The sequence below is a fragment of the Cupressus sempervirens genome, chromosome 7, assembly GCF_028749045.1.
Source record: "Cupressus sempervirens isolate cs-2001-9-10 chromosome 7, ASM2874904v1, whole genome shotgun sequence".
In the NCBI taxonomy this organism is placed as follows: Eukaryota; Viridiplantae; Streptophyta; class Pinopsida; order Cupressales; family Cupressaceae; genus Cupressus; species Cupressus sempervirens.
The window spans coordinates 740,514,165-740,537,244 of record NC_143124.1 but is presented as its reverse complement, the minus strand read 5'-3'; the positions used below and the strand labels follow the sequence as shown (position 1 = coordinate 740,537,244).

Below are 23,080 nucleotides of genomic sequence, written 5' to 3'. Positions count from 1 at the left end.
ATTGCAAGTTAAAAATGTAGATTTTCATAAAGAATGTACCTCCAGCAAAGAGCAACAATGTCCTATGGTCAAAGGCAATGCTTTTAGGCTGCAACAAAGGCAAAACACAAATGTCATACATAAATTTAGATAAAATGCACTGAAGTGTACTGTCGTATAATCATGACAGAAAATTAGTTTGCTATGATTTTTGAAAGCAAAGAAACATGGCTGGGTTATAGTCCCTATGGAAAAGTAGAAAAATATGTTTTCTGCAATAACGCCAAGTAGAATGCTTGATTCAATATTTGTTAACAAAAGTAATCATACATTCCTTAGAAATTTTTATTCTTTTGATTTCCATTTTTCTGTGGGCAAATCATTTTCTAGAATTTGGGATCACCTGGGAAGCAGCAACTACTAAAAATAATAGTTGAATTCTTTAAAAACAGATAAGTTATAAATACCTAAAAAATAATTCCAACAAAAGAAAAGAAATGCATTCACTCATTGATATTATAAGATCACATAAAACAGAGGAAGTATATAAGTTGTAGATACATTAAGGAAGAAGATCAGAACCAAGGTCCCTACCCAAATGAATATTTCAAATATTACTCATCATCACTAGAAAAGTTGGAAATATTAAATTGCCTATTGATAGGCTGAATATCAAACTCAATTTAGTAAGTCCAATATCATATCATTGCAGTAGATCTTATGGATCCAGAATGTCGAGTAAACAGTTTCTGTTCTTCTGTCACATCCTGTCTAGCTGAGAAAAACCCGTAAAAATGTCAAGGAAAACCAGTTAACTGAGAGAAAATCATGTTTATATGCTGAAATATGTAAAAGCCCAGTATGCCTATGAGACATTATAGAGTTTTTAGGACGAGATTCCAGATGAAATATTGACAAATGAATTACAAAAGCTTGACATGCACACTTATAGTTTCATAATGATTAAGAAATTGATAAAGAAAAACCTAGACTAAAAAGCGTCATGATTAAATCTATCTCATAAATGAGAGAGATCTACTCCTGCATTCCTCACACTGAGATCAGTTGCTATTATGTAAATGACATTAATAATACGTTTTTCATAATTCAGTGTGCTTTAAAGTATATAAAAAGACGATTTCAACCATTGGAGTTAATGCAAGGAACTTCTATTGTACTATATACAGAAAAACACATGCATATGTGAGCACAAAAATTAGTAAAATGCTTAGAAGGCCAGAAAATTCTGGCTTACCAATTATTGTTAAGCTTTAAAATTTGCAGTTGTTGCAATTGTCCAACCTCCTCTGGTATGCTGGCGAGGTTATTCTGTGCCAGATTGAGCTGTTTCAGGGAGATCAACATTCCAATTTCAGCAGGCAATTGACAAAGCCTGGGACAATAATATTACGAATCAGAAACACACAACTCTGAAAGTTTCAAGGTAACTAATATGTGATAAACATGCTCTAAGGTAACACATTAAATATAATTTTAGAAATATATTTCCAGATTATTTGACAAGAATATTCATCGACTTCAAACCAGGAAATACTTTTATACATGTAACAGAAGCAGCCATCTTGATTTCTTTCTGGAGCGATGACCTGCTCATTAAAGCTGTATTTCTTCCTCTCCCTTGAATAGTTGCTTACCAAACTCTTGGACATAGTTTTGATTGTGTTAGTAATCAAAACTAAGTGTAATTCCATAATTTTGGGATGTGCATCAAAACTAAGTATAATTCCATAATTTTGGTATGTGCGATCTAAACTGACCTACACCTTTAAATCCATGCAGCATGATGCCAAAGAAAATGAGTTCATAATATATGCATCCCACTTATTTTTTCCATGAGAGATGTTAGTATTTAAAATTTAAATACAAAACAAAGTCTACAATAATCTGTTCTTCAAATTATTAGGAAAACCTCCCTTTAACCTGAATCCAAGGTTTTGGAGAGTATGCAATACAAACAAATTTTTAAAAATATGTATTTGTTTTTTTTCATCTAAAACACAGCATTCCCAAAACATGTACACCATATAAAAAAATTATTAAAAAAATTTTAAAAATTATCTGCTGCAGAAACTAGTTCAACAAAACTATAAATGTTCATGATTTTCAATTCAATGCAGAGATTGAAAACCATAAACAGACAAGACAGGATATCGTGAAAAAGCACATCGATGTAAACACTTGTTACAAGCTAGGGATGTTGCACCAAAAGATCGACCTGTTAATGCCCATTACAACCACTAGACTTAACAAAATCCACAGGAAGCAATTAAGCCACGTCACGAATCCTACGAGGGACGCTAGCCCACTATCAACAATCCCCCTCTCAGCATCACTCATGGCTTGCATAGATTTGAAGTTGTGACCAAGCTCTGATACCACTTGTTAGAGTGGTGGTTGATGTTGCACCAAAAGATCGACCTATCAATGCCCAATACAACCACTAGACTTCTAGAATCCACAGGAGGCGTTTAAGCCATGTCACAAACCCTATGAGGGACACTAGCTTATTGTCAACACACTCGCTATGAATTACATACATAGGATTGTGGACAAAGCCACAACACTTCTTCCAATGACTTAATCAATAAAAAGTTACATTATTGGAAACATCTAACTCATAACATGAACAACTTTAAAGATGATAACTTTCTGAACGGCAATTTCAGCAATAAGCAAGTTTACAAATCACTAGTGGCCATCTAAGCACTGATGATACCTATTTATATTGTTTAAGGGGTAACTATATGAAAATAATTGATGAATTTAGATATTACTTCTACCTTGAATAGCTTGCACATGAATGCACCTAATATGAGAAATAATCTTATTCATTAAAAATAAACCTAAACGATACAAGATATTAGTCAAACTGTTAATTGAACTAATAGGTAGGACTATTAAAAAACCAATGTTAATTCTATCCAAGGCTCACAGCGTTCAAATAGATTCCAATAGAACTCTTTCCAAAAGCGCACTCAAGGGAAAAATAATGACTTTTTTTGAAATTTCACAACCCTCCTACTAAAACACTATTTGGAAAGCTCTCAAGGAACTGAGCAGTTTGGTTTCCTCAGGCACTAATGCTGAATCCATATACATAATCTAAAAGTGAACAATAAACTAGGCCTCTAAAATGACAATCTCAAAATTCATTGATTAATTTTGTTCTTGAAGATGAAGAACCACACTTGCTAAACCATATATTTTGAAATGGCTAAGTGTTGGAAATATCTCCTTCATTGAAATAAAAATATCTAAGTGTTGGAAATTTGGAAAAATGGAAATGGCTAAATTTTGGAAAATATCTCATTCATGGAGTAAATTGGGAGTAGATAAAATTTGGCTTAATAGCTTTCTAGAGAGACAAAGAATATGTAATTGGTCTTTATGTTTCATTTTGAATTTTTTTGCATGATTCTTATATTGCTTATTTCTATTTTGCGGGAGGAGAAAGCTCCAGTTCTAAAAATTCAAGAAAGATGCTCAAGTCCCAAATTTTAGTTCCAACATCAAAGACATCCAAATACTTAATGATACACTCCCAGACATTCAAAGTTCAATACTCAAAGTTCAAATTCAAAAATACAAGAACATGGCGATGAAAGTTCATTACGACAAAATTCTAAAGTGACATAATCATCAGCAAGGGATTTCAATCCATTTCAGGAAGACAAATTTCCAAGCAAGTACATGGAAGACGCAAATGTTCGAGGAGAGATTTTCAGAAAAGTCCTTCAAAGTTGGATCTTATTTATAAAATGATGTAGTTGGAAAAGACTCAAGCTTACATGGCCTCCATCATCATTTCATGGCATTCAATTATCTTTGATGAAGAATTAAGGTTTCCAAGTCAAACTTCTACGCATTTAGAGAATGGAATCAAGAATAATTTATTCAAGGAAGACTGAGAATTTATCGAGTAATGGACATGCATAGTGGATAATTATTGCACTCCACTCTCTTTCTATGCAAGAATGCATAGTGGGAATCTATTATCCACTATGGTAGTGGATTTCTTATTATATTAATATCGATTCCTTTTCTTTTCCCTAACCCTAATTAGGGCTAATGTGGCATGATCTGGGTCATCGGTTATTTTGACATCCCGGCTATCTATTGTAATCGAGGACCTATATAAAGGCCTCACTCCTCATTTGTAAAGGGAGGATTTTCTAAGATTGTTGCTATGAACTACTGAGATAATAAAGTTTTCATTTAAGCTTGGTTAATACTTGATGTGTCTTAGTACTTCCTTGTTCTCTCAAATTCCCTCAATTAGATTAATTTTAGCTTAGTTAGATTGTTGTGATTGCAATGGAGAATATGATGGAGAATATGATGAATTCCTTTGGTTCATACTTTTGACATTTAGTGATTCTAAATCGTTGTGAAAAGTTGGCGTGAACCCCTTTCTTGCATATATTTCACTTCTATCTTTCATATACATCGTTCTTTATGATGGTGTATGTGGTGGTATGAAAATCTTTTGCATAACCCTTGAAGATTACACCAGTTCACGGGTAGTTGTAGTATAACTTGGCGAAGCGGAGCTCGATAAATTGGGGAATTTGTCCACCAGAGTACCATTTATTGTCATCACTACCCTTAGGATTGTAATAGAATTCTTGAACCCTATCCTATTTATTTCCTTCATATTTTGTGAAAACTCCAAAAAGTACTTCATTGCAAAACCTTAAGATAGCTCCCACATCCAGTATGGCTTGAAATGAATCTGAATAAACACGTAAGGCCCCTTGTGATCATCAACAAATCACATCAACCACTGATCTTATCCACAATCAAGGCCTAGCATTAAAGGAACCTTGAATTCATCGTATGATCTTCTAGCAATCTTAGCATACACGAGACTTTATTCGAGAGAGGATAAGATATTTCGGTATTTTGTTCTACTGTTTGGTGGGTCATAAAACACACATCAACAGAAACTAGTGCTAGAAGGAGGGCTATACATGGTACCACAGAGCATTAGGTGATGCATTGTTTGGTGTTCCTTTTGAGGGTAGACTTGGCATTACGAGGAAAGATTTATTTTTCACAGTTGTATGAGCCTGTGGTGCTTTTCAATTCAGAAGAAGACTTCCTTGAGTTCAAAGAAGATATCCATAAGAAACCAAGAAGTGGATATGGAGGAAATATTTGGTGTAGTGTCCATAGCCTTTCACATTCAGAATTTACTTGTCCATCTTGTCAAGATACCATTGACTTGATCAAGTTCCAAATGGGTTCGTATGAGGAGATATATGTGATAGGTGGCAAGGATTCCTTCCAAATCCCAAGTTGGATGTCAAAGGAAGGTGATAATCATCACTCATGTTGGGAACTAAATGTTAACAAAAGAAATCAATTGCATCAAGGAAGCATGTCTGAGTATAATAACAATGATAATCAAGAGGAACTTTCACACATCACTTACAAGGTGTTGAAAACAAAATCAAGGACACGGTCAATTTCATCAAAGGAAGGGGAGACATAGAAGATAAAGATCAACATAATGAAGAACTAGAAGATAATCACCACAAGTTTGAGGAGGTGGTCCTTGGTGAACTTTCCCACATGCTACAAAGTCAAATTCTTGAGGATGACTTGCAAGAAATTTCACATACCCTTAAAATGGAAGGCAATCAAGTGGACATGTTGAATGAGGAATTTCAAGTTATCACAAATGAGTCAAGGTATAGGGAACAAGTTGACAAAACCATCAAAGATATTACAACCTTTGGCAGGGTGCTAAACGATATCATGAAGGAAGTTGATTCATTTCCAAATGTATTTCGAGATGATAAAGTTACTATAAGTGACATTGTTCACCATCAATTCGACCTCTTGAAACATTGCCACCTAATATTGGATTTGATGTTGAATTCATGAAGATGTTGGATAATCTTCCTTATTGTCGCAATAATGATATTCTTGATGGTATTCTACATAGAGAATTACAAGATGTTCCTAAAGAGAAATATACATGCAATACCATGGGTGAGGATAATGAAGAACGGTTTGGGTTGATGTCACAATTGAATATTGCATTCGAACAACTTAGGAAGATATTTGATGGAGACCTCGTCAAGGAATACTTTATTTTTGAGAATGCACTCAGCAATACACACAAGGATGTGTGGTTCGTGCTATATAAGGACAAGCCACCTAAAGCAATATTCCAAAGGCTTGATTGCAAGAGTAATCCTGTCTTGAACACTCATGAGTTCGATACTTCCACCCGAGGGGGAATCCACCACCAACTGCAACCTCTTGAAGCGAATAATCAACAAGAATTTCAACATGAATTACCACTCGAGACATGCCAGGTTGTTTCGTTCCTTGCATCTAATGTTGAAAATTTTGATGGTTATTATTTTGATTATGGAGGTTTAGGAAAGAAAACTTGCATTTGGATTGACCATGGACAACATGAATTGCCTCAACTGTTAGTCTTGCATGATAGTTTTCCTAAGTTTGAAAATAGGGCAATATATATTTTTTCGGAGTACAAGGATAAAAATGCCAGACTAAGAACCCTAATCCAATCCTTGCTACTGTTGAACATCTTGAGAAGTGATGTTAGATCAAATGTATATATTAGTTTGGTTTGTGTCATGCCTTTGGGATTCTTGTACATAATTTGCCCCAAGTCATTTGACTTGAGATTTCTTTGAGTAGTTTGGTTGTTTCCTTTAATTTAGTTTCCTTCTTGGGTAGTTTAGTGAGGGGAATCCAAATTTATGAGAAAGGTGGGGTGCTACACAACACACTATGGTATTTATCCAAGTTGATTTGTTTTGTATATTTCTTGGATATCTCTTTGTCAAGCTCCTTGAATTGGAGATTGGATTCCTACTCACCTTATCTTCCAAAAAGGATTCGTACTAAATTTGGATTGAATTCACATTGGGTTGAATTCACATTGGGTCTAAGGCATTCAAGTCTTCTATTACAACATTTTACTCACACTTAATTGCTCAGAGTGCTTTGAGAGCTCTCGAGGTGAAATTGGGATTAGTGAAAATCATACATTTGCTTCAGTGCCACTATGGTTTTCCAAGCCCTCTATGAGTTTCACTACTCGTAAGCCAAACAAAGGGTTGAAAACAAAGAAAAAGAAGAAAAAAATGAAAAATGAAATGGTTTTGGCTCTGGGTGTGCAAATATCTCTATCAGTGCTATAAAAATAATCACTAAAGGTAGAGCAATGTTCGTGGTTAACTACAGCAATAACCTTGTTGGGGCTATGGATGCTTGATTGGCAGTGACACTCTATCCAGGATGCTTTTGAAGTAAAGATATCAAAATAGCTAAGTCCAATGGATCTTAGAGGCTTTATAGGTTCTTGTCGAACGGGAATGAATACACTTATGCACACATGTGTAATCGAGGATGAAGGTGTTTAGCCCAATTTGTGGTTTCTTCCACTTTGAGTGCATTTCCTAGTTGTTGGATAGGTAGAAGTGGAGTTTGTCAAAGGTTCTTGGTTTTGCACAAGTTTTATCCTTGAAATATTCAAGAACATTTCTTTGGGTGGGTGCTAGATGTTGTGGCATTTTCACACCATCGCCCCATTGCAAATGGAGACTCCTTTTATGTCTCTTGGTCTTGTCCTTTTGGCTTTAGTTCTTGGTAGTCTTGGGCTCGGTCTTCAAAGGTCCCCTCTTTCGAATGAGAATTGGTAAAATTGGCCAAGTTTGAATAGTGTTGTCCATGTGGCTCCCAGAATGGAAACTATTTGCTTCTTTGAGAATTGAATGTCTTGACATACTATTTTTAGCTTGTCTATTTTTAGTAAGTCTATTTATAGTAAATTTCACTACCTCTCAAATTGACCTTATTTTGACTTTGGGACAACTTACTATTTTTAGAAAGTCTATTTTTGGTAGGTCTGTTTTGGCAACAGGTGAGCTCTGGTTGATAAAGAGACAAAAGGTATCTATTTCTATATCCAAACAAATGAGCAAGCAAGACAGCCAATCAAAAAATGTTTAAGTCTAGAATCACCATTGAAATAACCAAAAGTGCAAAGGCATGAAGACATCAAGAAAAATGGTTGTTGCGAAATTCTTCCATCATGGAAAAAATCCATGATCACTCAAAAAATCCTGCCTTGAAGAAAAATGGTTGTTGCGGAATTCTTCCATCATGGACAAAATCCATATCACTCAAAAAATCCCACCTTGGAGAAAAATGGTTGCTACGGAATTCTTCCATCATGGACAAAATCCATGACCACTCAAAAAAATCCTCCTTGGAGAAAAATGATTCTTGCTAAATTCTTCCATCATGGACAAAATCCATGATCACTCAAAAAATCCAGCCTCCAAGAAAAATGGTTGGTGCGGAATTCTTCCACCATGAACAAAATCCATGACCAATCAAAATTTCTGCCAACAACAAAACTAGAAATCTTGAAAAAAATGGCTAAGTGTTGGAAATTTCTCCTTCAAGAAAGAAAAAATGGCTAAGTGTTGGAAATTCCTCTTTCATGGAAGAAAAAATCGTTGTCGTAAATTCCTCGCTCATGGAAGAAATAAGGGTTAAGTGTTGGAAATTCCTCCTTCATGGAAGAAAAAATGGCGAAGTGTCGGAAATTCCTCCTTCATGGAAGAAAAATACCTAAGTCTTGGAAATTCCTCCTTCATGGAAGAAAAAATGGCTAAGTGTTCGAAATATCTACTTCATTGAAGAAAAATGGCTAAGTGTTGGAAATTTCTCCTTCATGGAAAAATGAAAATGGCAAAGTTTTGGAAAATTTCTCATTCATGGAGTAAATTGCAAGGAGTAGACAAAATTTGGCTTAGTAGCTTTTTAGAGAGACAGAGAATATGTAATTGGTCTGTATGTTTCATTTTAAATTTTTTTGCATGATTCTTATATTGCTTATTTGTATTTTGCAGGCGGAGAAAGCTCCAGTTCTAAAAATTCAAGAAAGATGCTCAAGTCCCAAATTCTAGTTCCAGCATCAAAGATATCCAAATACTGAGTGATCTAGTCCTAGACATTCAAAGTTCAATACTCAAAGTTCATATTCAAAAATACAAGAACATGGCAATGGAAGTTCAATATGAAGAAAGAAATTCTAAAGTGGCATAATCTGATAATCATCAGTAAGGGATTCCAATCCATTTCAGGGAGATAAATTTCCACGCAAGTACATGGAAGATGAGAATGTTCGAGGACAGATTTTTATAAAAGTCAATCAAAGTTGGATCTTAGTTATAAAATGATGTAGTTGGAAAAGACTCAAGCTTACATGGCCTCTATCATCATTTGATGGCATCCAATTATCTTTGATGAAGAATTAAGGTCTCCAAGTCAAACTTCTGTACATTCAGAGAATGGAATCAAGAATAATTTATTCAAGGAAGACTGAGAATTTATCGAGTAATGGACATGCATATTGGATATTTATTGCACTCCACTCTCTTTCTATGCAAGCATGCATAGTGGGAATCTATTATCCACTATGGTAGTGGATTTCTTATTATATTAATATATATTCCTTTTATTTTCCCTAACCCTAATTAGGGCTAATGTGGCATGATTTGGGCCATTGGTTATTGTGATCATCCGGGCCATCTATTGTAATCGAGGACCTATATAAAGGCCTCACTCCTCATTTGTAAAGGGAGGATTTTCTAAAATTGTTGCTATGCACTAATGAGATAATAAAGTTTTCATTGAAGCTTGTTGAATACTTGATGTGTCTTAGTGCTTGCTTGTTCTCTCAAATTCCCTCAATTAGATTAATTTTAGCTTAGTTAAACTATTGTGATTGCAACGAAGAATATGATGGTGTATTGATGAATTCCTTTGGTTTATACTTTTGACATTTAGTGATTCTAAATCGTCGTGCAAAGTTAGCCTGAACCCCTTTCATGCATATATCTCACTTCTATCTTTGATATACATTGTTCTTTATGATGGTGTATGTGGTGGTATGAAAATCTTTTGCATAACCCTTGAAGATTGCACCAATTTACGCATAGTTGTAGTATAACTGGGCGAAGCGGAGCTCGGTAAATTGGAAAATTTGTCCACCAAAATACCATTTATTGTCATCACTACCCTTAGGATTAGAATAGAATTCCTAAACCCTATCCTATTTAATTCCTGCATATTTTTTGAAAACTCCAAAAAGTACTTCATTGCAAAACCTTAAGATAGCTCCCACATCCAATATGGCTTGAAATGAAAAGGCCCCTTGTGATCATCAGCAAATCACATCAACCACCAATCTTATCCACAGTCAAGACTTCGCATTAAAGGAACCCCATATGATCTTCTAGCAATCTTAGCATACACGAGAGTTTATTCAAGAGAGGATAAGATATTTCAATATTTTGTTCTACTATTTGGTGAGTCATATAACACACATCAACAGTACTCAAGCATTTCAAATTCAGTAAAAGGCAGAGGAAGTTGAGGATTGCTCTAGATCCTCAAGAAGGAGTCCGGTAATGAGTAAACTTGCATATAGCAGAAGTTTTGCATATTATTGTGAGCAGTGATGAATCAAATAATATGTTTATTCTCCAACACTATCAAGTGTGTTAGCCACCATTCAGGATTTTTAAACTGGATAAAGAAGAAAGGTTCATTGCTATTCCTAGCATAAAGATGGAAAATCAATATGTCAGAACTACTTTCCTTAATAATTAAGCACTTGAAGCACTTGTGACATTTATTTGTGCAACCTGAAACTCTACATCGGGAAGTTTAAGTCTACATATGATACCAACAAATTTGCAGATAGAAGAATTAATTCAATAATATCAAGCATTGAAAATTGCGCAGAGAAGGTTGTTGTCAATGGTCAGAGGGGTCATCATTGTGTAAGGAGTTGAATACCTGGCAATAAAGGATATCATGGTGGAAATAGGCCTATGCACCAGCATTATTAAGTGAAAATTTTCTCCAACGGCAAAGAATGATTCACATTGCAAAGAAGATTTGGTGGTCTGGTTCGATATCATTAACCCATCTTACAAAAGAGATTGTTTGCAGAATATAGCGTTATGCAGACACATAAAGGAACACTGATCCTAGTATGATAAATCACAAGAAGCAGATTGCTTTGTTTATTCCATAGGTTGAGAAAACACCCCGCCCGCCTACCAACATATAAATAAATAAAAATAATCAGACCCACGCAAGTAGCAGGAGATGCTTCAAAAGTCAATAAGGTTTTACTCGATAATGAGATGAGACAACTGTTATATTCTGGCTTTTAATCAGAAAGAATTGATCAATATCTCCAGTTCTGATTAAGTTACCAATTAATTTGGCCTGACTGTTATATGGCCAATATTGTTTTTGGCATCAAAAGTCATTTCCTTAGAATCTCAAAAAAATTGTACAAATCAGAATGGGTTTACTTCCATTATCCGTTGAAGGTTGCTTACTTCCATTATCTTTTAATGCATTTATCATCAGGAGCCCAAGTGTTTCTACTTTTTTCATAGTTGTTTTTAACATGAGGTTGTTGAGGGTGTTTGTCCTATGATAATCTGCCACATCCATTCTTTTGTTCGCAATGAGGAGCATAGAAGAAGATATATATCATTGTTTCCCTCTCATCTACTCCTCACAAGTTGCACATTGCAGATTTGACAAGTTCCAACTGTCAATAAGTAATTAGGTGCAATCAAAAGACACAACAATTTGTGGTTGTGCCTTTTCACCTAAGTACAACTATAAGATGCAAAAGGCAAAGAAAAATGTTGGAATTTTGGATCGCTGCAAACATACTAAGCACTGCCTATCAGTTATGTGTGTTCCAAATGCAACATCCTCTTAGATTTATATATAGAGAATAGGCCATCAATAGACATGTGTCTTCATAGGACATGTCTATTGATTAATTAGATAATTAATATAATATAATATATATAAATATATTAATTTTTCACATATAAAAATAACCTTATATCTCAAATATAAAGAACACATATATATTAGGTTTATCGGACTGAAGCTATCAAACATCAACACTCCATCTTAGCTTAAAAGGATAATCACATAAGAATAAATACTACTTCAACGTAATATTACAAATAACAATTTTAAGGATATCTCAGAAGATTTCTACCATTTGATATCGCATTTGATATCATGAGCATTGGTCTTTCGGAACATCAACACATGATACTCACCAAATACTTAAAAAATTTTGATATCACATCTAATATCAAGAGTATTGGTCTACCAAAATATTAACGATATTCACCAAATACTCAAAATAAGATTTGATATCACATCTGACATCAAGAGTATTGACCTCCCAGAATATGAATGATATTCACCAAATACTCTTTGAGTAATGGCCTTCCAGAATGTTGAGATGCAAGACATTCACCATATACTCAATTTGATTGATCTCATAATACAAGTTATTGTAGGATCATCACATTACAGTAACTTCTGAAAATACAAGGGACACCATTTGGAAGTCGCCACTTCCTCATGATGTACACAGGAGGTAGGCCCATTAAAATCATAGTCACACATATGAACTTTCGAACTCCCTTTGAATCTAATATCAGTACTCCTTTTCCTACAAGAGAATCCTCAAAAAAGACTAAGGCAAATAGCTCTTATAGAAATACAAAGATGTTACAATTAATTTTAGGTTAGTAATTTTTACTCATGCCTATTACTAACAACATAAATGATTATAACATAACTATTCATTTTCTATTTTCAATAATAGAAATACAATAACATAATTTTATATAAAATATAATGATATATAGAAATTAAAACTATACTCATACCTTATTTTACCTTTTAATATTCCATATAACTTGATGGGTCTATTTCATATTAAATTTTCCGCCATTTAAACTCCAGCTCATTTCGCTATGGGTCCCACCATACCCACAAGGCGTGTACAACGATCAAGGAGACATTAATATGTTTGATACTTTGTTTCTCCCTTTATATTACATCTTCATCCTTGTTTGCAAAATAATACGCCTACAATGGTAGTTGAACTACACTGGTCACATCACCTTTTTGTTTAAATCTAATCAACATTCTCTATCCAAAACTTATGACTTCTCTCTATAACACTTTTCCCAAGGAAGATACTTATAATAGTCTCATTTTATCATGGCCTTACACTTATTCCCATGTCGAAATCAGTTTACGCAAACAGTATGTCCTGTCTATATTTCATATTATTATCTTATATATCCTCCTGAATAAATAAAAAATTGATACACCTTCTTTATGTGCCAAGTCAAATGCCCTCTTCACATGGGAAATGTCTTGGAAAATGCTAGCAAATCGATATAGACCTTTCCTTTTTTCTTATTTGTAGTTTTCCTCTTTCTACCTTTTAAAACTGACGAGCAATGCCTTGAAGTTTAGTGACGGTTAAGATGTTCACTGCAAAGTCAACAAGTCCCCTTCTATTGGTTTGAAGACCACTTTACTTTTGGTCATACCGATTTTATTAAAAGTGATGCGATTAATCTCTTAACACCTGCTTGGAGGTATCTAAGTGGAGATACTCTGCCAAGCAAGTTAGATTCTTATTTATTTCGTTCGCCATTATACTAGTCACCTTTATAATATTTTCCTTGTCCCCTTTTCGCTCCGTTATGGAGTCTTTTAGAAATGTTTTTCATTAGTCCATATACAATTTTTATCGATTGATTGATCTGTTTGGCAGGGTCATATCCCTCATTTTTTGTGCCTTCGGGGATTATCTATTCTTTGCCCGACCCTGTCACAAGCAAGGACACTTGTAGGCACTGGCAGAGGCAACTTTTCACTACAGGACCCACGTTGGGTTTCATTGGTTCTCCTACTATCCACAGCCAGTACCTTGGATGCACAATCAATTGTCAGCATTGAAGGATTGACTGCTATTTGGGTTTGATCTGAGCTCTTAATGTCTACTTGGTGCTTGGGTCTGCCTGAGAGTAACGTGCACAATGTTGGTTAGCTATCCCACAATCAACACGAGAATATAATGCCTTTGATAAACAAAGACCTCTAGCTTCCGGTAAAACAACGCTTCATATGTGAGTAGGGCAATGAACTCTCATGCACGATTCCTGCTCTGCTAATTTCAAACAAATAAAGGGCTCCGACCCAAAATATTCTGCACAGGAAAATGATATGTAATATCCAAATATCATTTGATTCCTAAGGAAATGAACTTGCAACACTCTATCACATTTGCAGCCTACTCTAATACCATGTTGGAATTTTGGATCGCTGCAAATGTACTAAGCACTGCCTATCAAGTATGTGTGTTTTAAATGCAACATCCTCTTAGATATATATATACAGAGAGAATAGGACATTAATAGACATGTGCCTTCATAGGACATGTCTAATCATTAATCAAATAATTAATATAATAGAATTATTACGATAATAGGTAGTTTATATTATCTCTGTTTAGTATTTTATGGTTATCTATTGTAATCTTCTGTAAATATTAGAATGTTACTAATATTTAGTTTTTTTGTTTCTAGAATAGAATGTTTCTATTTTTTACGATAGTTTCTTAAGCAAACATCTTTCACTCTCTTGTATAAATTGATCTCTTGATCACTGTTAATAAGAAGCAAATATTTTCCAATTACTTCATAATATGGTATCGGAGCCAATATTTTAAATTTTTTTGTAAATAATTATAATTTCTTGGTTGAAATTATCTGCCTTTTAATTTCAAAATTATTTACATACATATTTGCTTCCAACTCTCTATAATCTGACTAGGGTTTCTGTTCCGAGGAATCTGAATCTACCGACTTCTGGTTCTGTTCTGCAACCCATTTCTATCGAAATCCTCCATTTTTTCTTCATATTTGACCTCCATGGCCGTCAACCTACTTTTGTGCTCGAAACCCTAGTCTTTGACCTTGAAAATCTTTTTTGATTCCAGATTCTTGGTTGGTTTTTTGAGAGCTCAAATGGATTGTCGTCTAATTTCTCTGGCTGCCTCGATTTTCAAGCCTGCTGATCCAAAAATCAACAACATATTTTTTTTGGATTTTTCGAGCTCTCTTCTGGGACACCCTTCAAATTTTCTTAGTCTTCCATTTTTTGCCTCGAAGAATGTGCCTTCATGGATTTTCTCACTTTTTCATTGAAAAATGTGTTATGGCATCATTGACCAATATTCTACTTGAGAGCAATTTAAAATTCAATGGTCGAAATAATGGCACTTGGAAGCAGCGAAACATAGTAATTTTGGATATCGGAATATCGATCAAATTGTTTCGGGTGTTACACAACGTCCGATTGCCCCTAGTACTGATCAGGATTCATGGGATTTGAATAACCGAGAGGCAATGATGCTTCTCAAATTATTTGTGGCTAATAATCAGCTCTCTCAAATTCCATCCGGCAAGATAGTTGTCGAGATATGGGCACATCTCAAAGGTTTTCATGAAACTTCTGACAAAAGCAAATCTTTTTTCTTGAAGAACACTTTGTTTTCTATTATCATGGATGAGTGAACCTCGCTTCAGGATCACCTGAATAGAATTCAGGAAATCCGTGATCAGTTGCTTGCCATCAATCATAAGATGGAGGAAGAGGACATTGTGGTTATCACTCTCTAGAGTTTACCAAAGTTCTATGAGCATTTTATCAAGACTCTCAACATCACGCCTTCTAGTGTTCATATGAAGTTCACCAATCTCTGCACTAGCAATTCCAGCTCCACCTCCACAGAGCAAGCCTTTGCTGCCAAATCCTTTCAAAAGGATAAAGGTCAGTTTCAGCAGTCTTCTTAGTCGACATCCTTTGCTCCAGATTTAGAAGGCTCTCAGAAGAAAAACATTCCATGCAACTATTGCCACAAGTTTGGGCACATGAAGGTTGAATGACATAAGCGCTCAGCTGCTATATTTGAGCAATCTGGTTCGCAGCCCACAGTGAACAATGCAGAGCACCTTGAGCAGACAGAATCTGCCTTTTACACTTTTTGACAACTTCGTGCTCTGGATAGATTAACCATTAAGGGCGGGTATTACGATAATAGATAGTTTCTATTATCTCTGTTTAGTATCTAATGGTTATCTATCGTAATCTTCTATAAATATTAAAATGTTTCTAATATTTAGTTTTTTGTTTCTAGAATAGAATGTTTCTATTCATTACGATTGTTTCTTAAGGAAACATCATTAGTCTCTTGTATAAATTGATCTCTTGATCACTATTAATAAGAAGCAAATATTTTCCAATTACTTCATAATAATATATATATATATATAAAATTTTCTCATATAACAATAACCTTATATCTCAAATATAAAGAACAAATATATAATAGGTTTGTCCAACTAAAGCTATCAAGCACGAACAAAAAAAGAGACACAAATTTTCTATGAGCATCCACAAGTAATTTTTTATTTGAAACCTAGGATATAAGAAGAGTTATAAAAGTCAATTACAAGAAAGACTGGTCCTTTGTGATTTCCAAAGAAAAAAAGGTGAAATTTCTCTGATATAATTTGTACAACAAAATTATTTCATGGCATTCGTTGTTCAACAACTAGGGGTTTTGAGAAGGATTTGTGTTTTTCCTCATCTAATTGGGTTTCTATTTAAAGAAATTAACATTCCTCTTAGATTAACAAAGAACTGTATACTTGATATAGAATTTTGCATTCTACAATTCAAATTAGTTTATGATATTAAAATAGATCTTTTGCCTCATAAAGTTGTACCTAATAATCTATATTGTGAGTGACTTTGCTGCCCAAGTAGTTAAGGCACTAGTCTCTAAGTTTGTTGGAAATTGACATCCATTTTGCATACACATTATAATTTCAGAACATTAATAGTTTAAAGCAATTTTATCTAAAGAATCTTTATTTCATAGTTGTCATTAAGATTATTTGAAGCAAACATATCTTCCAGCGTTTTCTCATATTTACCTTAAGTGGTGCAAACTAAAAGTCCTCTTAATTTCTTGCCATTCGCAAGAGTTTTTTGTTGCATTTATGATCGGATTGTCTGCTATAAAAAGCCTAAGTCCAGAGGAGCAGTCTTAGGAATAAGAGTATCTACCTTGGCCCTTAAGGGCCAAGAGCGCAAGGGAATTCAATTATGAGGTTACTCCCATTTATTAGCCAAAACAGATTTGAGTGATCCTATTAAAGAATTGGCAAAGTTCTTAGATTTCCAATCAGTGGTTTTAGGTGTTAAGATTATAACTACAGTTGGATTGATTTAAATCATAAGATACAATGTTGATATAATATATATTATATAATATTATAATTATTATATTATATATATATATATATATATATATATATATATATATATACATATCTTATATGATTATGATTATATATATATATATATATATATAGTGATTTATATTGTTAAATAATAATGATTAATCATAGAGACATGTTTCTTCATGAGACATGTCAATTACTCTTATATTTATAAGAGATTGGGATCTGCATTTGGAATATACCAATAACAATGGTAGTGTAATATTATTTGCAGAAACTGATCCATGTTACTTAACATGGTATCAGAGCCAACTGCAAATGTAAGAAGAAAGATGAACAGTTTATGGTGAGGCTTGTCAATCTTTGTGATTACCTACTCCAGACCAAATTGACAATAAGTGTGGAGGGACAACGCATTGATTGTTCCATATAAAAAGTGGGAAGAGCAGAATAAATACATTTTCTCAACATCATGTGAGGATTCCTTAGACGGATTGCAAATGAAAATACAACTAGTTCTAATATGCATTAGATCAATAGATGAGGTGTCAAAACAAATTACGAGAAAGTGTTGATAATTGAAGACAATGGAATTCAGTCACAGCAGGGATAGTTGCAACATGTCGAGCAGTTAAAAGGAGCTAACCCTCTGTGAATGTAGTCATACATATCATATGTCTGAGATACCTATGGACACACCAGCTTGATTGCAAGTCTAAGCTGTACATTGGGAGTCACAATGATTGCACCGTGGGAGGTCCTTGAAGGCACTGCAGTTAGTGGAAATGAAACATGAAACCTTCCAGAGATATGAATGAAACCATTTATATTCTCTGCACATATTGTTTCTGGCACCATGAATGGCCATTTGCTATTCCCAACATATTAATTTTAAATGAGGTCAATGAATCTGATACTATTCTCAGTGTTGGGATCACAACCTATCCTTCACTGAAGGTCTCAGCAGTAGAACTAATGTTGTTGGTCGAACAACAATATGATTGAAGCCATATATATTGAAGGGAGATTGAATACAAATAGAGGTGGCAAAATTTAAATAAAATTTTCATCACCTTATGATAATCTAAGTGTATTACGTCTCTATACTATTGAAGAATTACCCTCTGCTCCCACCCAAGCCATGTCTAGTCCTCAAATTTTGCAACTACATATTTGCTCAACTCTACGGATTAACAACAAATGCATGACCATCATTTCCTTGCGGCCTCGTTCATTTCTAGAGGAGGCAATAGCGTAATTTGTTAACTCCACATAAATGATCACAAGGAGAACAGCGAAGACTTCTCCACATTTGAATATAATAACATTAAAAAAGAAAAGCAATTGTTATGGGAGACCCTTCATTGGTCTGACCCGTCAACATAGAACCGACGTGGTAAAATAACATATCACAGAGACCAATGAAATATTAAAAAATATTTGAAAAACGTCATTGAGCCACAACAAGGAAGTATATACCTTTAATAAGAAGTGAATCGAACCACGATGCAGTAAGAACACAAACCCGTGATAGGGTGATCTGGACTGAGCAGCATCAGATCCCAAGAAAGTATGTTCCATTCATTGTATGTATCCATGTTAGCCACCGAAGAATACATTTGTTTATCAGTTTCAATTTTCCACGCAAAAAGGACCCACCACTAGCGTCAACACCGTATTAGACTAGGAGAATCGAAGTAATGTTGAGTATTGTAGACCATGAAAGGACATGAAGCGTGATGACCAAGGTGGGGTCGAATTGCAGGACAATGACAATTCGACAAAATTCAATAGGTTCTTACACTAGAAATGAGATGGGTCACCGAACTATTACAATTTTTCGCCATGTGATTTTCTGCACTCTAAAGTTGAGAACAATAAATATTAATCATTACTGCAATATGTTATATCTTAATCTTTGATTTAAATTGACACAATTCATAAGTTGGTCGAGAAATTGATGACTTATATCGACTAGTACAAAGAAAGACTAAACATGATAAATTAAGGGAGCACTATATAAGGAAGAAGTGTACAACGAATAAGATATTAAAAAAGGAAGTTGTGCATATATATATCTTGAGTTTAAATTCTGAAATATATCTATGTATGGTGATTAAAGAGAAAATGGAAATGAGTAGTGAGCAGATATTAGGAGAAATAAGACCATCACATACAATAGAAACGTCTTACATCGTGAACGATGTCATTGACTATTTGTTCCAAAAAATATTGAGATAAGTATTTTTTATTATTATATCTTGAGAATTACCTTTATTTACTTCTTGTAGTCTTTCTCTTATCTCTATAAATACTATAAATGCTATGTGCCTTGATCTTTTCTTTGAGAATGTTATTACAGGAAGAGAAAGATTGAAACTTAGAGGGAGACTAACATTTTAGGCAATCTTAAAGGAGAGGGAGCATATAGAGGATATGATTAAGTCAACCTTTGGTGATCTTGGTCATATTAATTCAGAGGGAGTAAACCACGTTGTGATAGATTCACTAATGATATAAATTTAGAATACACAAATTGCAAGATGTGCGTAATATAAGTTTAATCAAAAGATCAAACAATTACTTTTACATGAACAAAGGAAATTTGAGTTGTTGTGAGACGTTGATGAAGCTTTTAAGAATTCACTTGAACCATCTATGAATCTCTCTTTGATGAATGAAACTCGATGTATGAGTTGTAGATTCATATATGTGGCACAATCATACTGTCATGTCCCCATTTTGGCTGACATCGTTTAGCGTGCCAGATCAATCTATCACAGGCTCTTGTAGATTGGTGGTGATGTGGAGGGAGTCGACCAGCGACTGTTTGGCAGTATTTTGTCCTTACAGTTGATAAATGATTTGGGCCTGCATTTGTTATAAAGTAAAGTTACTTTATTCGATTCCAGTTTTATAATTTGATGTTGAGATGCACTTTTTATTATAAAGTAATATTTTATAAAAGTGCACTTTATTTTATAAGAATATTTGGATGCTTCTAGAATGTTTAACTGACTTCTAGAATGTTTGATCATCCAGTTTGTATTTTCTCCCTTGACATCAAATTGTGTTTCAGTCACATAGTCTATTATGAAGCCAAGTGGTTTCAGATAGTCACTAGGTCTTTGGGAATGGAGTCTCCCTTGGATTTGCATAACTAAGGAGGTGAAACATCCTTTGAAGGGTTGCACATTTGGAGGTGATACCACAATCACTTTAGCTAGGGCATCATTGGGCCTAAGGCCATTTTCAGCATTTCAAGAGGCATTTTTAGCGGGGCCGAAATTATAGGAGACCATTTTTAGCAAGTCCGAAATTATAGGAAGCCATTTTTAGTAGATCCGAAATTTTAGGAGGCTTTTTTCAGCAGACCTCAAATTATAGGAGGGCATTTTCTGAGGATTATTCATTTTCGGTCATGGATTGATTGTAGGACATCTTTAGAAGGCTTAATTGTGGTGGAGGAAAGATTTATAGCTGTTGGTTTGTTTTTGCTACAAGTCTGATCCAATTTTTAGAATTTCAGGATAGGGCTTTGGAACCACATTTTTGTCCATATCTTCCTCATTACTCAGCATATCATTCTAAGTATTTTTGCATCGGATTTCTATCGTCGAGGAGATAAAGATAGCTGCATTTTGGAGTTCCAAAATGCCATGATTTATTTTTAAGGAATTTTTCAAAACTCCTAGACATTTTTGAAAATTTGCAAGGAAGTACATTTTCAGATTTGGGGTGACTTTGGCTTGGGTGTTGGCATCTTCAGCATTGGTAAAAATTATTACAGCCATCTACAATCAGGTTCTTCACTTCTCATTTGGCATTTGGTATATTTTCTGAGAAATGTATGTTTTCAGCTGAGTACAAAATATAGCTTCAGCACTTTACTATTTTACATTGTACTTGTCTTTGTTTGCAATTTGGCATTATTGGTATCAAGGGAAGGCTAGGATTTTGCAAGTGAAAGAGTATTGTAATTTTTAGATTATCTATATTGCTAACCTAGGGTTTGATTATCATATTTTGTAATCCATGTAAATGCCAAGAGTCTTGGCCATATTTCATGAGTATTGTATTAGAAATTTCATTGCAATTAAGGAGATAATAGTTGCTGGTGTCATTTGAGCAATTCAATATCATTTATTATCAGCTAGTTAGTTTGCATACCAACTGTTTGTAAAAATGCCAGTTGGCTGGAGGTGTTAATTTCTCATGCCTAGATCATATATATGCCTTGAATATTGCCAAAATTAGTTGCACATTCATGTTAGGTCATTGTTTAGACAATTTGGAGTCTTCTTGTAAGCATTCTTATTGATGCAAATTGAAGAAAAGAGTCATTTTAGCAAACTGATAGGTTATATAAGTCATATGACCCTTATATGTAAAGTGTTCGACAAAATTCTTCGAGCCTTCAATCAACATTTTAAGGTCAGATTTGAGTAGGGTCATTACACATACTCAATCAAGATATTGGCGTATTGTGGATGAGTTTGAGAAAATGAAAGGACATGTTCACTTCTACTATTAAGCTAAATGAATGTTTGGACCTTCAATGGACGAAAAGCGCAAGTTGCAACTTAGAAAGGAGTGGTCATATTTGATACAAAATTGTTCAACAATCTAAGAAAGAGTGGAAATTTTACATTGTTGGGAAAATAATAGTAAATTTTCCATTCCCACTTGAACCTTATTTAGAGGGGAGATGTTCCATTCTCAAATACTCTAAGAAGACAATTTATGAATCTTCATGTACAGATAAGTATTCTTATCTTTTACATTTATCTATTCTTTGTAGTCTCTCTCTTATTTGTAATTCTATACATACTATAAGGGTTATTTGCCTTGATTTTTTCCTTTATGTTCGAAGATATTCTTACAGGAAGGTTGGTACTTTACATATGCTACCTAATATTGTGCAGACTCAATCTAATGATAGTAGCTCCAAAGACCCTGATGATTAAGATGAATAAAATGAGGCTCTTGAAGCAAACATCTTTGATGATTGAGATTATGATATTCTTCTACATTAAGAGGGAGTATGACACTTCATCTAAGGCAACGCATGAGCTTAGAAGATAAATACTGAGAGGGAGTCTATAAATACATGTGTATGACTACATGACTTTGATGGGCCTACTCTTGAGTGCATCATGACAAAGTATTGACTTATCACTAGAAAGTCAAAAAATTGATATCAGATTCAGAGTCAGTTTAACAAGCATCCTTGGGTGAAGAGAGTTTTTGAGGAAGTAACTAGAGGACCTGACTTCCCAGGATCGATGTTCAATGGGAGAATTTTGAGGTGCAATCCTTTGTAAAAGATATCTTCTCTATAAGGAGAAGTTCTAAGTAAAATTCCTTGTAATGCATTCCTTTCTGTGAGAGAATTAAGGTGAAAGCCTTTGTACCACCCTCTGACTGGGTTCGTGGTGGTTACTATTTCACATATGATATGTAATGAAAGGTGACGAACTTTCATTGACATATAGAAACAGAAGGTAACCATTGTAAGGTGACGATCTTATAAATGGTAGACCTGTTATCATGACAGACTTCTTAAGTTGTTGTCCCAGAGTGTTGGAAGTCATGATAATGAATGTATCAACCAGAAGGTAACTATTGTAAGGTGACGACTTTATCAATAGTTGATCTATCTCCTAACACCAAAATGTGTTGGAGCAAGAGTTATCATGGTTCTTCTAGCCAAATTTTGCCGGACACCTTGATAACCAACTTATCATGGTTCTTCAGGCCAGATTTTGCCGAACACCTTGATAATCAACTCATCATGGTTCTTCGGGCCAGAATTTGCTAGACACCATGAAAATCAATTTGTTATGGTTCTTTGGGCC

The 23,080-nt window shown here is 34.4% G+C and overlaps 1 protein-coding gene across 3 annotated transcripts in view; it reads right to left on the bottom strand.

Annotated features, from left to right (window-relative positions):
• LOC149549386 (LRR/ubiquitin-like domain protein) overlaps positions 1 to 23,080 on the bottom strand; it is a 170,057-nt gene that overhangs the window by 41,015 nt on the left and 105,962 nt on the right. For all 3 annotated transcript variants that reach the window (XM_089792786.1, XM_089792789.1, XM_089792788.1), the window contains exons 6-7: positions 1,235 to 1,372; positions 40 to 88 (exon numbers count right to left, since the gene is read on the bottom strand). In XM_089792786.1, coding sequence (XP_089648912.1) covers positions 40 to 88; positions 1,235 to 1,372 — 187 coding nt within the window. The remainder of the gene's footprint in view (positions 1 to 39; positions 89 to 1,234; positions 1,373 to 23,080) is intronic.